This window comes from Caretta caretta, chromosome 2 (genome assembly GCF_965140235.1).
Source record: "Caretta caretta isolate rCarCar2 chromosome 2, rCarCar1.hap1, whole genome shotgun sequence".
In the NCBI taxonomy this organism is placed as follows: Eukaryota; Metazoa; Chordata; order Testudines; family Cheloniidae; genus Caretta; species Caretta caretta.
The window spans coordinates 119056113-119071896 of record NC_134207.1 but is presented as its reverse complement, the minus strand read 5'-3'; the positions used below and the strand labels follow the sequence as shown (position 1 = coordinate 119071896).

At 37.5% G+C, this 15784-nt stretch overlaps 1 protein-coding gene across 1 annotated transcript in view; it reads left to right on the top strand.

Annotated features, from left to right (window-relative positions):
• CDYL (chromodomain Y like) overlaps positions 1-15784 on the top strand; it is a 197641-nt gene that overhangs the window by 93789 nt on the left and 88068 nt on the right. The window contains exon 2 of the mRNA XM_048839767.2: positions 238-904. Within this exon, the coding sequence (XP_048695724.1) occupies positions 238-904 (667 nt within the window). The remainder of the gene's footprint in view (positions 1-237; positions 905-15784) is intronic.

Here is a 15784-nt window from a genome sequence, read left to right as displayed (position 1 = left end):
ATTTTTGATATTCCAGACAGATTTTATCAGATGGAAGTAACGAGCTGAGATACATTAAACTGCATTGCCAGTCATCAGTGGAAGAGTACAATCTCACGGTAGAATCATAAAAATATTTTAATCTATATTGCTGTAAAAGTATTCCATGTGCATATAATCTCATGTGCAATTGCTCTCTCGTATTTTTTCCTCTTTACATCTAAATCCATGTTTAACTTTTAATTTTCCTTTCAACAGGTAGAGAGAATTGTTGACAAGAGGAAAAACAAGAAGGGAAAAATAGAATATTTGGTGCGATGGAAAGGATATGAGAGTGAAGATGACACCTGGGAACCTGAACAGCACCTTGTAAATTGTGAGGAATATATACATGAATTTAATAGGCGTCACAATGAAAAGCAAAAAGAAAGCACATTAACCAGGACAAACAGGACCTCTCCAAATAATGCCAGAAAACAAATTTCTAGATCTACCAATAGCTCTTTTTCAAAGACGTCACCTAAATCTTTAGTGATTGGCAAAGACCAGGAGTCAAAAAATAATCAATTGTTTACTGCCACCCAGAAGTTCCGGAAAAACAATTCACCATCTCTTTCTGGCAGGAAAAATATGGACCTTGCAAAATCAGGTATCAAAATCCTTGTTCCCAAAAGTCCTATTAAAAGCAGGACAGCAGTTGATGACTTTCAAAATGAAAGCCCTGATAAATTGGACCACATAGAACAGGATCAAGAAGACTCTGTAGCACCAGAAGTGGCAGCAGAAAAACCAGTGGGAGCTTTATTAGGACCTGGTGCAGAGCGTGCTAGGATGGGGAGCAGGCCAAGAATACATCCATTAGTGCCACAGCTACCAGTGCCAGTAACAGCCACAATTGCATCAGCATTAACAATAAATGGAAAAGGTAAGTGTGTACGTTTTTATGTAGATTAGCGTTTTGGCTGGACTCTTTTGTTATTTGTCATATGCAAACAGTTACTTGTTCAGCTGACCTGTATGAGCAGTATATTGATTGATTGAGAGAATAACTGCTGTACTAAACCAAATCTGGAGAATTTCACAATTGCTTTATTTTAAAATAACTGTGACTGCAGAAGCCTTTGAGGGGTTTGCCAGCTTTTGCTTTCTTCACTGAATTCAATTGGAATTTGTGTTTTAAAAATCAACGTAAGATACATCTGTGTTTGACTTGACATTAGTGTACCATTCCCAAAGATTACATCATTGCTTTAAATTTCTCTAAATAGGTGAGTCTCAAATTTGTCATGAATGCTAGGAATATAAATGATGGAAATAGTCACGTAATTTTTAGTAGGGGTTCTTTACAGTGGTTCTCTCTCTTTTGGTTTACATATCTTTTGCCTAACTATTGCTTGGAGTAAAGCCATCAGAATGGTATCGTTTAAATAATAATGTTCTTATGGTTGGTTTCTGTGCAAATTTGAGCCGAATGGGCAGATATATGCACTTTCTTTCTGAACTGCATTCTGTCTTGCATTCTGATTAAATTTATCAGTATTTGGCTGTATATTTCACTTTACATTGAAAGTTTATTTAGATTAAAGACCCAAATTTACTAATATCTCAATGACCTGCTATGAATTTATTCAAGTGGTTTTACAAAACTTGAAATGCCATAAAAGGACAAACTGCTTTTTAATAATTGAAACCTGTTTAAAAACTTCATGTTCACCCCTTTGGTTTCCCAAATCTTATTCTTTCAAGGGGAAGAGTACACCAAATAACTGTAAACATATTTAGACTCTTCTGTACAATTGTAAATATTCTTCAAAGTGCACTTTTAGGGCTACATTTTCAAAAGTGTAAAATTGCATCTGCAAACGTGATGCAGAGGCCAAAATCTGCAGGTGTACTGTTGAGGCTGGAGGGATGACAAAAATGTTTTGGAAACTAAGAATTGGGCCTCGCAAACGTAGCCGCTACAGGCACAACAGATGGGCACAAAAGAGAGTGTTCTGAGGACTTCGGTTCTGCCTGTAGCTCACGCACATTGTTGATCCTATTCAGATTTTCTGAAAACCCAGGCACAATAGGAAAGCAGTGGGCAGTGAGGAACTCATTCTAGAAGCTGCAGTGTCAGGTCACAAACCAGTCCACTGTTCTTCAGATGAATTAGGGAATCATTTTAATGCACGCTTTGGTGGCAGGACTCTTTAACTCTTGCAGTGCGTGGGCTGAATGTGGAATGTGAACCTCAAAGGACGCAAACAGAAGCTGGAGATAAACATAAGAGGCTTCAACGTATGAAACTTACTGTCAATAAGTCGCTGGTGTAGATGAGCTAGATGTGTGTTCACGTGCAATGGTTTTGTGATAACTGATATGGTGAGGAAGTATTGTATGGATGCCCACTGTGAACTGACAAATGTACTCTCTCTTCAGTGTAGTTGCCTCCTAGCATCCAGAGAAAGAACCAGAGGAAACAAGGAACCCTGTCAGGCAAATCACTGGCCACAAATGACAAAACCATTTCCAACATCCAGTCCCTCTAAACTAGTAGTATTGGCAATATAGGGGACAGTACAGTGCCTCCAGTGGAAGAGGAGAGAGGAGAACTGCATAGAGTCTCACAGGAATAGAAATGAAGGATGCTTCAATCATGCAGAGGATAAGTGGTATTGTGTCAGGTCCACATACCTGTATATTTGCTAAGGTGTCACTGTTTCTCTCAACTGCTGTTATGCATTTCAGAGGATGTAGATACGCTGGCCAGGCAGTCAACATACTGTCATGTCAACCAGACATCTTCTCAGTAATGTCTTCAGAAGCCCACCTATTAACACTTAGGATTGTGGCACTGTGTGAATGTTCTGGCTCTCCTCTGTTTCTTCACAGGTGCAGATACAATAGGACAAAAAGGAGTGGGGGGGAAACGGAATGTAGTCAGGAGGACTAAACCATGCGATATTTTCAGAACAAACTTATTATTAGAGCTGGTTGGGAGTTTTTCAGCAAAGCACTTTTTGTTGGAAAATGCCAGATCGTTGAAACTGAAACTGTGGGAAATGGTCGATTTTTAACATATATCTGGTTTCAAAAAGTTTTTGGAAAAAAGTTTCAAATTTGTCAGAATGGGACATTTTGACATTTTTCAAAACAAAAGATTCAATTTTTTCAGTTCAAAACTACTTTTAGTTTTAAAATTTAAGCTAATTATAGTAAAACACTAAATCACTAGGCTGAAATAAAAATAAAATACTTCCAAATTATGGACACACAAGGTTTCGATTGACTTGTACCAAAATAATTTTCAGATTGTCAGTTAATGAAAATCTTCAAGATTTTGACCTTTTGAGATGGGAAAACCATTTACCACCCAGCTCTACTTACCTAATGTACACTGAGAGCACATACCTTGAAACAATGCATGTGCAAGGGAAACCCAGGGCCTAGATCATTATTATTAATAATTTTATTTATTTGTATTACTGTAGCAGCTAGGATCACTAGTCATGGGTCAGGGCCCCATTGTGCTAGGTGCTGTACAAACACAGAAGAAAAGATGGTCCCTGCGCCAGAGAGCTTATAGTCAAAGAATATGGCAAGAGACAACAGATGGATACAGACAGATGGGGGAGTGTGAGAAAAGAATGAGACAATATTCGTCAGCATGATAGGCAGTGGTCTCAGAACATATGTTAATAAGTTTTGTGTAGACATCATGGACAAAGGAGAAAGGGATGTGAAGCAGGATAATGAGATACCTTTGTGGGTGTTTATGGGCAGTTCCTCCCAAGCATGAGGGATAGCATGTGAGAAAGCACATGTTTGAAAATGTAATAAGTGCCCAATGGAGGCTGGCATTGTGGGCCAATCCAAAGCAGGAGTCAACATCTCTGTAGCAAGTGAGAGATTATGGGTATGGTGGAGAAAGTCTGTAAAGGGCCTTGAAAGTGAAGACAAATAGCTCCTGTTTGATGCAATAAAGAAGAGAGAGCTGGTGGAGGAATGCAAAAAGGGGTGACGTGATCAAAATGACAAGCTAACAAAATGATCTTTGCAGCAATATTCATAACTTCAGATACAAAAACAATACATGCATTACCAAGAGGATAATCGTATTCAGTAAATCATAACTTTTCCATTGATTGTTTACATGATACACTTTGTACCAGATCTGTTGCAATTGACTAATGGTGGCAATATTAATGATATAACTGGTCATGTTTCAATCACACAGCCTCACACAAGTCCAGAGAAAAGAAAGTTGCAGTAATTGATACGTGAGATGGCGAGAACCTGGATAAGGTTTTAGCTCTGTGGATGGATAGGAAAGGCTGTGCCTTAGAGAGGTTATGCAGAAAGAATCTGCAGGATTTAGACATAGCCTGGATGTGAGAACCTAATGAGAGGTTTGAGTTAAAGATGATGCTTAGGTTAATGGCCTGCCTGACAGGCAGGATGGTGGTGGTGTCCACAGTGATCAAGAAAGGAGGTAGGGTGAAGATTAAGAGCTCTGTTTTAGCCACATTGCACACTAGCTAATGGGTAGACGTTCACAAGCAGATGTTAGAGGAACAGGCCAAGATTTTATTTTGGTCAGAAGGAAACAGGTCTCTAGTAGAGAAGTAGATCTGTGAGTCATCAGCATAGAGGTGGAAGCTGAATTTGTGTTTGTGGATGAGAGTACCCAAAGGTTAAATGTAAAACCAGAAGAGAGGGGGACCAAGGACAGAACCTTGTGGAACCTCCACAGAAAGCTAGAAGGGAGGATGAGGAGGAATCGCTGAAGGACATGCTGAAGGAGCAATTAGTGAGGTAGGAGGAGAGGACAGAGTAGCAGAAGCCAACAGAGGACAAGACTTAAGAAGAAAAACATGATCAAGTCTGTTAAAGACAGCCAATGGGGGTCAAGGAGAAGGAGGATGGAGTACTCATTCTGAGTTTTGGTTAGGAAGAGGTCATTAAAGAGTTTGATGAGAGCAGTTTCAGTGGAGTTAAAAGAGCAAAAGTCAAATTGTAGAGGTTGTAGGATGGAATAGAAAGAAAGGAACTCTTTTTTTTCCCCCCTCAGAATATAAACATGCTTGAGTCTCTTCCGTTTTTTTTTAAAGGCAACCCACACTTGACCTCGCTTCCATCTCCAACCTCTTCCCCATCTCCCTTTCATCTCTAAGTTCATTGAACATGCTGTCTACAATTGCTGTCTGGAATCCCTCTCCTCCAATTCACTGAGGAGGTGGGATCCAGTTAAGTAGGAGAAATAGAGTTGTTTAGCCAGGAAAATGGCAGAACGGAAGGAAGAAAGAATGAATTTATAGTGGAGAAAATCAGGCTTGTGACGGCATTTCTGCAGAGATGCTCTGCAATGAGACAGCAGGAGCAGAGGAAGGAGATGTTGGGGGTTTCCTAGGGCTGGGGATTGGCAGGGAGGACCTTGTTGTAGGAAAGGGGCAAAAGGGTGAAGGAGTGTGAATCATGGGAGAGAATCAACATAAGAACAGACATACTGGGTCAGACCAAAGTCCATCTAGCCCAGTATCCTGTCTACCAACAGTGGCCAATGCCAGGTGCCCCAGAGGAAATCAACAGAACAGGTAATCATCAAGTGATCCATCCCCTGATGCCCATTCCCAGCTTCTGGCACACAGAGGCTAAGGACACCATCCCTGTCCATCCTGGCTAATAGCCATTGATGGACCTATCCTCCATGAGCTTATCTAGTTATTTTTTGAACCCTGTTATAGTCTTGGCCTTTACAACATCCTCTGGTAGTGAGTTCCACAGGTTGACTGTGCGTTGTGTGAAAAAAATACTTCCTTTTGTTTGTTTTAAACTTGCTACCTATTAATTTCATTTGGTGACCCCTAGTTCTTGTGTTATGAGAAGGAATAAATAGCACTTCCTTATATACTTCCTCCACACCAGTCATGATTCTATAGACCTCTATCATATCCCCCCTTAATCATCTCTTTTCCAAGCTGAAAAGTCCCACTCTTATTAATCGCTCCTCATATGGAAGCCGCTCCATACCCCTAATAATTTTTGTTGCCCTTTTCTGAACCTTTTCCAATTCCAATACATCTTTTTTGAGATGTGGTCACCCCAGTATTCCAGATGTGGGCATACCATAGATTTATATAGAGCCAATATGATATTTTCTGTCTTATTATCTATCCCTTTCTTAAATATTCCCAGCATGCTGTTCGCTTTTTTGAATGCCGCTGCACATTGAGTGGATGTTTTCAGAGAACTATCCACAATGACTCCAAGATCTTTTTTGAGTGGTAACAGCTAATTTAGACCCCATCATTTTAGTATAGTTGGGATTATGTTTTCCTATGTGCATTACTGTGCATTTATCAACATTGAATTTCATCTGTCATTTTGTTGCACAGTCACCCAGTTTTGTGAAATCCTTTTGTAGCTCTTCGCAGTCTGCTTAGGACTTAACTATCTTGAGTAGTTTTGTATCATCTGCAAATTTTGCCACCTCATTGTTTACCCCTTTTTTCCAGATCTGTTATGAATATGTTGAATAGAACTGGTCTCAGTACAGACCCCTGGGGGACACCACTATTTACCTCTCTCCATTCTGAGAACTGACCATTTATTCCTATCCTTTGTTTCCTATCTTTTAACCATTACCAATCCATGAGAGGACCTTCCCTCTAACCCCATGAAAGCTTACTTTGCTTAGGAACCTTTGGTGAGGGAACTTGTCAAAGGCTTTTTGAAAATTTAAGTACACTATATCCACTGGATCCCCCTTGTCCACATGCTTGTTGACTGCCTCAAACAATTCTAGTAGATTGGCGAGGCATGATTTCCCCTTACAAAAACCATGTTGACTTTTCCCCAACAAATTATGTTCATCTATGTGTCTGACAATTTTGTTCTTTACTATAGTTTCAACCAGTCGCCCAGTACTGAAGTCAGGTTTACCGGCCTGTAATTGCCGGGATCACCTCTGAAGCCCTTTTAAAAAATTAGCATCACATTCGCTATCCTCCAGTAATTGGTATAGAAGCTGATTTAAATGATAGGTTACAAACTACAGTTAGTAGTTCTGCAATTTCACATTTGAGTTCCTTGAGAACTCTTGGGTGAATACCATCTGGTCCTGGTGACTTATTACTGATTAGTCTATCAGTTTGTTCCAAAACTTCCTCTAATGGCATCTCAATCTGGGACAGTTCCTCAGGTTTGTCACCTAAAAAGAATGGTTCCGGTTTGGAAATTTCCCTCACATCCAGACCGATGCAAAGAATTCATTTAGCTTCTCTGCAATGGCCTTATTATCCTTGAGTGCTCCTTTAGCATCTTGCTCATCCAGTGGCCCCACTGGTTGTTTACCAGGCTCCTGCTTCTGACATACTTAAATTTTTTTTTTGCTATTACTTTTTGAGTCTTTGGTTCACTGTTCTTCAAATTCTTTTTTGGCCTTCCTAATTATATTTTTACACTTCATTTGCCAGAGTTTATGCTCCTTTCTATTTTTAATCTTTTCTATCAATGATAGAAAGGGAAGAGGGGGCTCAGAGCAGTCAGAGTCATCAACACTGATGTGCTGCAAGTCAGAGAAAGGCTGAGATATCTGGGCAAATGTCCCAGTTATCACTAACAAAAGTGATAAACAATAGAAATTGTGTTCATCCTATGGCATCCCAGTGAGTTTTGATAGCCCAAGCTCCAGCCCAAAGCACACGGTCTACACTGGTATTATTAGAGAATGAGCTTGAGCACAGTTCGCACCCCAATGCAGTGTAAACATACATTATTTAGGTTGCAGTTCTCAGTACAGAAAGCAATTTTAGCCTTAATTCTTTTCCACTCATTTAACACTAAAATAAATTCTATCAACCCCAGGCCTTGAAGGCGAATCACCACAGCTATTGATACAGACAGACAGCCTACACTTCTACTGCAAGACGCTCTTCCATGCAGTCAGAAAAGTGGGAGCCAGAATCATCTTAAACAGTACCAAACCAAAACATTCAGGGGCATAGCTCAAGTGTCAGTTATGGAATACAATAGAACAGGTTGGTTATCAGTGCATATTCCAACTGGTTGTCTGCTACACACAGCTGGATGTGCTGAGCCTTAATCATGCAGGAATTATACATGGAGTTTGCTGCTTCTCACCCTTCCATAGATAAGTGTGTACAGAATATAAATGCATCATTTTAACACTGTTCACCTCTGTTGTTGCAAGTAATTGTCTTCCCCATAAAGAAGGCTGAGCATTTTTAAAACAGTGTATGACTCAAATAATTTTAAGTCTGTGGTGTATTCTTCAATATCACTTGTCCCTGAAGTGTCTCACTGTCCTATTTCCAAGTTGAGTGAAAAAGGCAAGGCTTGTGGGGTTTTTGTTGTGATTATTAATGTTAGGTTGTAGCAACACAGTAGTAAGAACCGGGAAAGTGGTAGTACGAGGTGTTTAGCAGGATTCACAACCTTTAAGGCTGACAGGGACTGTCTCCCACCAGTCAAGCACCTACCACCTGGTGCAGAGCAGTCCTAGCCTATGTGACACTGCCTTAATTGACTCCTCACTGGAGTTGGCTCATCCAGAGATGCGATGATCAAGTGGGGCTGCGTCACTGGCTCCAGTACCTGTGACTGTGGCAGAGAGCTTCAAAATATGAATCATCTCCTGTGATGCCAGCTGCTTGAGCATGAATGCTCTTCCAGTGACCTGGCCCAGTGCAATACTCAGACAATCATGGGTGCATGGATGTGGCAGGAAACAGTATGAGGACAGGATAAGAAGGTTAGCTTTAATAACGTTCAGACACTTATTGTGAAGAAACTTAGGAGTCAAAATACTGCATATTTAATTTGGGCTTTATCCACACTAAAACACAATAACATAATGGAAAATGTATTACTAGGGAAATACTACGCAGCAGAAAATAATTGGGTTAGCCCATATATATGGCAGATGGCTTAGCAATTCTGAAATATCCCATGTAATATACGGTCTAATGCAAAAATTACTGTTTTACCACCATTCCACTGAACCTAGTAGTTTGAAATTATATTTTTCTTTAATTGCAAAGCAAAAAAATCATGATCCAAAAATCAAACCTATAAGTCTATCTAGAACACAAGTCCGTTATTTTACACTAGGCAGAAAAAACAGCTGCAGACAGCAGCTCACAATATGACTATCACAGAATTAAATAGGGCAGCATCAGTTTCCCTTTTTCCAGATTTTTATAAATCTGGGCGATATAAAGAAACTTTTGAGTTAAAAATTATATATATATATATATATATATATAAAAATCTTTTGTCATTACAGTGTCAGTTTAGTAGGAAATAAGAGCCATGATAAAGTGTAGAGACATAACATTACCATGAAGAAAAGTAACTTTTCTGCAAGCTTGAGGAACCTTGCCTACATCAGCAAATAAGTGTATTCTTTGCTCTTTATAAGGAATTACTTTTTTTCTGCTATACACATTTCATCAATCTCTGCCAATCAATAGATGTGTCATAAGAAACAATAGTAGAAAGTAAAACAGGGAAGTAGTTTTCAGTGTTACCTAGGCCCAATAATATTCAGAGGCTTCGTATGCAGATCAGATGACCAACCTTACCTAGTCTTGCAAGGAGACAGAGATTTTTCAGCTAGGTGATGTGCTACGGATTGGCAACACATCATAACAATTTTCCAATATGTTCCAGACTATAATTTCAAGATCCTCTCAGACTAAACAGCCCTTTAAATGTTCATACAAGACTATGTAATTGTCTTCAGCTATTTTGTTTTTGTTTTGCCATATTTTCCAAAGTTATTTTCAACCTGATTACACCCTTCTTTGAAAATGCTTAGCTGGTACAAATTTTATTTGCACCTGTTACTACAGACATTAGTGCCTTAGTGGAACAATGCCTAGGAAAATGGAATCCTTATTTCTCTCAATGTGTGCAAAATGTGCTGGATTTTTTAAGTTCAATATTTAGATAACAGCTCCAGGCATCTTACAATAACTAAATTTGACATTTTGAGTTATTATTTCAGTGTGGTTCTATTTGTAGGAACACAAGTAATAGGAAACCTCCACTACCTTAAATGCTTTAAATGCCTTGCTAAAAAAAAACCCCTATATTTTGGTTTTCAAAATTAAATATTAAATGCAATATGTTTGATATTGTGGTGATATTTTATGTAGGTAATTCAGGCAAAATAGGCAATTATAGATGATATAGTATATTAGATAATGGAGTAAGTGTTCACCTTCCTCTTTCTTAGAAATGATCATGTAAAATTGAAGCAACATACTTACGTCAAAAATACAAATTGCTCCAAATCTTTTATTTTTTTAATACTAATATACTTAAGTAATAGTTCCAAAGCAAAATCCCGGATCTGAACATTCCTTAACTTTTATGATTCATGACTATATCTACTATGCACTAGGGTCCTGATTAAAAGACCTTTGAAGTCAATGGAAAGACTCCATTGGCTTTGGAACAGACCCTAGATGTGTTTTTGTGGATATCATTTCATTCTTTAAACAGCCAAACAATGTGTTCTGTACCCTGTAATCTCTAGAACCTTTTGTTTTATTTCAGGTTCCATTTATGAGAATTCATATAACCATAACAATAATTTCAATTATTAATAAATCATATTGTCCACTTATTTCATATCCAGATACATTGTATACAGTAAGCAGGTATGTACAGATGTACAGTAGATACATAAATTTTCACTAAGAACTGTTCACAAATACAGTATTTTCTTCATGCTTTTCCTATCTTGCCTCCATTATGAGGAGATCCGCTCAGCACTACTAGTGTTTTCATATTAGATGTTGAATAGTTCCTCATTTCTGTTCCCTGCTCTGCCACCAGTTTGTCATTTAATTTAACTGTACCTCCATTTACCCAGTTATAATAAGATTAAACTTCTTCCCCACCTGTTTGGTGTGTTGTGAGTCTGAAAGATATGTAAATCATTTTGAGATACTTGGATGAAAATCACTACTTCAGTCTAAAGTGTTTATTGTATTATATTTGGCTAATGAATGTATTCATTTAAGAGTGTGATTATATCTTTGAATAGAAGATTTGATATTTTTATAGTAGTATGGTCTCTTTGTGGATTATAATTTGGGGGGTGGGGGAGGGCAAGGACTGTCGTTTTCTCTGTTTGTACAGTACAGCAGGGCCCTGACCTGGTTGGCCTCAATATAACTATTTAATGATAAAGTAGTTTAGGCACACATTTCATCTGCTATGAATTGAATTAAAATCTATTGAGTAAACTCATCTTGGGTTTTTTTTGTTTTTACTTTCACCATTTCTGTCAAAAATAAAATAGTATATGGTCTTATGTATTCACTGTTGTCTGTGTGACAGCATGCTCAAATAAATTGGTTAGTCTCTAAGGTGCCACAAGTACTCCTTTTCTTTTAGCAATTAACTAATTCGTCTAGAGCTGAATGAGCAAAAGTCCACAATGATGCCCAGGTCTTCTTCCTGAGTGGTTGCAGTTCATTTAGAACCCAGAAATGTGTTTGAATAGTTCAAATTATTCCTTCCAATGTGCAGTACATTGCAACATTTTTAAATCTGCCATCAAGCTTGTCCGTTCACCTGTCTTTGTTCGGTCACTCTGAAGTTTTTCAGCTTTTTCTGTTCTTAACCAGAATAAAATGTGGTCCTGAAATGTTGCCATCACCCTGTTCACATTCACTACTCAGTTAATTAATAAAAGTATTAAACAACACTGACAGTCAGCCATTGTCATGCTGAAAATTAACAGTGTAGTCCTAATGTTTGTTTTCTGTTGTTTAACCAGTTTCTAATCCAGGATATAATGTTATTTAACACCTCACCCAGGGTCTAAAAGCCTCTTAGGAGAGCCTTTGTCAAGGGTATGGTGACTTGGAGCTATAGCCTTAACATGCATTTAATGAGAGTGATTAAGGCAGAGATCCACAATAGTTGGAAGCAGTGTCTGAAGAGGAGAAGGCTGGCTTACTGAAAGTTCTGTTTTGCTGGCACCTTGGAATTATGTGTTATGCATGGGTGGGTGGAGGGGTGTAAGTTTTGCAGCTGCTTTCCCTGTTCTTTATCCAAATTTGATCAGCAAATTAATAGGAACTATGTACATATTGTAAATAAAAATAGATTCAGAAAGATTACACTGAGGTTTATTTTCATGAAAGAAAAATGAGTGAACACAATCCAGGGGAGAAATCCTAGCCTTATTGATGTTAGTAGCAAAGATTTGAGGAGAAACAAAGTAAAGAAATGGGAAAAAAAGAAAATATATCCTCTTCCCCAACTTTCAGTTGTGGTAATCATAACTGTAACTTGAGTCTATACTAGATACTGTACGTTATTTTCAAACAAATACAATTTTCAGATTGATGGTGCATCTTTATAAATGTGTTGTCAAATGATTTAAAAAAATCAAGATTAAAAATATTCACAATTAATCACAGTTTTAATCGCACTATTAAACAATAATAGAATACCAATTTAAATTCAGCATGGAAGCATGTCCTCTGGAATCGTGGTTGAAGCATGAAGAGGCATATGAATGTTTAGCATATCTGCCACGTAAATACCTTGCAAGGTCGGCTACAGGAGTGCCATGTGAATACCTGTTCTCTTTCAGGTGACATTGTAAAACAGAAGCAAGCAGCAATATCTTCCGTAAATGTAAACAAACTTGTTTACTTTAGCGATTGGCTGAACAAGCAGTAGGACTGAGTGCACTTGTAGGCTCTAAAGTTTTACATTGTTTTGTTTTTTGAGTGCAGTTATGTAACAAAAAAAATCTACATTTGTAAATTTCACTTTCATGATAAAGAGATTGCACTACAATACTTGTATGAGGTGAATTGAAAAATATTATTTCTTTTGTTCTTTTTTTACAGTGCAAATATTTGTAATCAAAAATAATAAAGTGAGCAGTGTACACTTTGTATTCGGTGTTGTAATTGAAATCAATATATTTGAAAATGTAGAAAAACATCCAAAAATATTGACGAGAAATTTTAATTGGTATTCTGTTATTGTTTAACAGTGTGATTAAAACTGTGATTAATCACAACTATTTTTTAATCTAGTTAATTTGTTTTGTGTTAATCACTTGAGTTAACTGCGATTAATTAACAGCCCTCGTTTACATATACAGACACAATGAAAAGGGATAATTCTTTAAGTCAATTTTCTTGTAATACACTGTTCTTCAAAGCACTGGACTACTAGTTTGAATTTTAACTTATTTGGTAAAAGAAAAACAAGCAAGCAAACATAGAAATCCCAAAACTATGTAATTTCCTGTACTTGTAGTTTTAAGAAAAACAAAAAAAACCCCAATATTGTTTAAAATCCCATTACTTTCACCTTCATTACATTAAACTCTCTTCCTTACGTTAATTTAAGAAAAAAAAGCCTTCTAGTCTTTCTATTGATGATTGCTTTACTCTAAAGAAGTGCTTCAGGCAGTCAGGATCATTCATCTTGGGAGGAAAACCCACCACATGTGCCCATCAGAATAAATTCTTCTAAGTTTTGAATAACTATTCAAATATTAATTATGGAAATACAGTAATCTTGTCATATATAAGTTTGTAATCAGCTTCTCATTATTAGCCTGATTTTGGCCCACCTTTATATTCCTCAAAAAAAGATCCTTTGCCTTTGAAATTTAGTATGTTCTTTTTCAAAAGGATGATTTGTGGGTTTTGGGTGTTTGCCCCACCCCCAAATTTGAAGTGGATCTGTTCACAGGCATTTTCGTGATATGACACATATAACAAAAGAAAAAAGAAAGTAAGTGGTGGTCTTTGCTTTTTGAAAATCTTCCAATGCTTTTTTGTTGGGTCATCTTTCACTGATACCTTGTCTTAGACTCTCTTTTCTAAGAGCCTGATGAAAGGTCCATACATAGACCTAGTTTGCAAAGCCTAAAGTGTTCAGTTTCAGAGTTAATTCCTTGGAGTTTAGAAATCTGCCTTTAAGTTCCAACACTAGATACATTTATCCAAATTTCCAACTCCTTTCTCCCCCTCTCCCCCCCAAATAAAGTTAGACTTCAAACTGATGGATTTTGTGAAATTCGTTTGCCATTGAAGCCTATAATACTATATTAAAAGTTCTTCATCAGTCTCTACAGAACCTACAAACTCAGAGTTGGCAGGATACACAGGTTTTAGGTATTTCAAAGATCTGGCAGACTTTAGACAGTCAGAGGCCTCAATTCTGTACCATGCTTAGACTGCTAGCATTAACACATAACTGCAATGTGGTTCTACACTGGGCACATCTGTCCTGAGAAGATCTTCCCTATGTAGGAGGAGTCTTTTTACAGAGTTGCCATAAATCTGCTTCCATGCCAGCCCTTGCTTTTGAAGATGACGTAGGGGTGTATGATCAAAGTGGCATGGGGCTGATGACATTGGTATAGAAGACTGAATTGGGTGCAAAGCAGCTCCACAATTAAAGGAATATGAAGGATTTTTATCCCTTCCAAATGCTTTTTAAAAAATTGCTACTCTAACTCTGGATTTTTTAAAAAAAATCCATATAAATGCCTGAGCCTTTTTTCAATCCTGCTGAGCTCTTAGCCTCTGATATACTGTAGTAATGAATGCTAGAGACTAATTGGAAGCTCTATGGAAAAAATATTTCCTTTTTGTGAGTTTTGAATTTGGCATCTTTCAATTTGTTTGAATACCTCTTGTCCTGTTTACCCTTATTCAAAATACAAGAAGTTTCTGATCTACTTTCTCTCTACCATTCATTATTTTATCATGTCCCTTCTTATTTGTCTCATTTATAAAATAATCCATTGCAATATTTTCAATTGCTCTTTTATGTAAAGTTTTTCCATACCCAATAATTCCTATTGTGTCATCTCTGACCAATGGTTTGTGATAGATTCTCCAAATATGTTTTAATCTAGGAGTCAATTCAGAGATCTCACACACAGGACTAGTGTAGAGAGTGTTCAATTTCTGAATGCCATCTAATGCTGCTATAACCTTTTTGAGGTGGGGTAACCAATACTGAACACAGTGTTCCAAGTGAGGGCATACCATTGATTTATTGTCATTATATTTTCCATATCAATCTCCATCACAATCCATATGGAATCATAGAAATGTAGGACTGGAAGGCACCTCAGTCAGTTATCTTATATATCCCCTCATGCTGAGATAGAATTACATATACCTAGACTATCCCTAATAGGTATGTGTCTAACTTCTAAGTGGAGTAACAAGCTGAGTGGATGTGGGGGAAGCAGTAGACATGATCTATGTAGACCTTGTATTTTGTTTGCTTTTTTTTGACGGCTGTTGCATATTGAGTAGAAGTATTGATTGAATTGTCTAGTTGTTTTCCAGAATAGAGAGTTAATTTAGAATCTAGAAAGGTATATGAGTAGTTCAAATTATTTCCTCCTTTGTGCATTACTTTTTATTTAACATTCAATTTCATCTTCCATTATGTTGCTCGCCCACCTAGCCCGGGTAAGTTCTTCTGAATTTTTTAACAGTATTCTCCAATCTTAAGTAACCTAAGTAAGGCTGACCTCAGTAGGCTGACCTTGCGGTAGGCTGACCTTGTCTTCACTATATTTTTACTTCAGGATAGTTCACATAGCTACCCTGAAGTAAAAACCACACCTTTTTAGCAGTGAATACAAAACACGAATTGTAACATCTGGATTATAGCATATGCAACAGTTAAAAACTTTTTACAAATAAAATTAGAATTTGCAGAATGCAGCAACATTTGTGGAGAGCCTAAAATCACAGAACCTATATATGATCTTAGGTCAGTATGT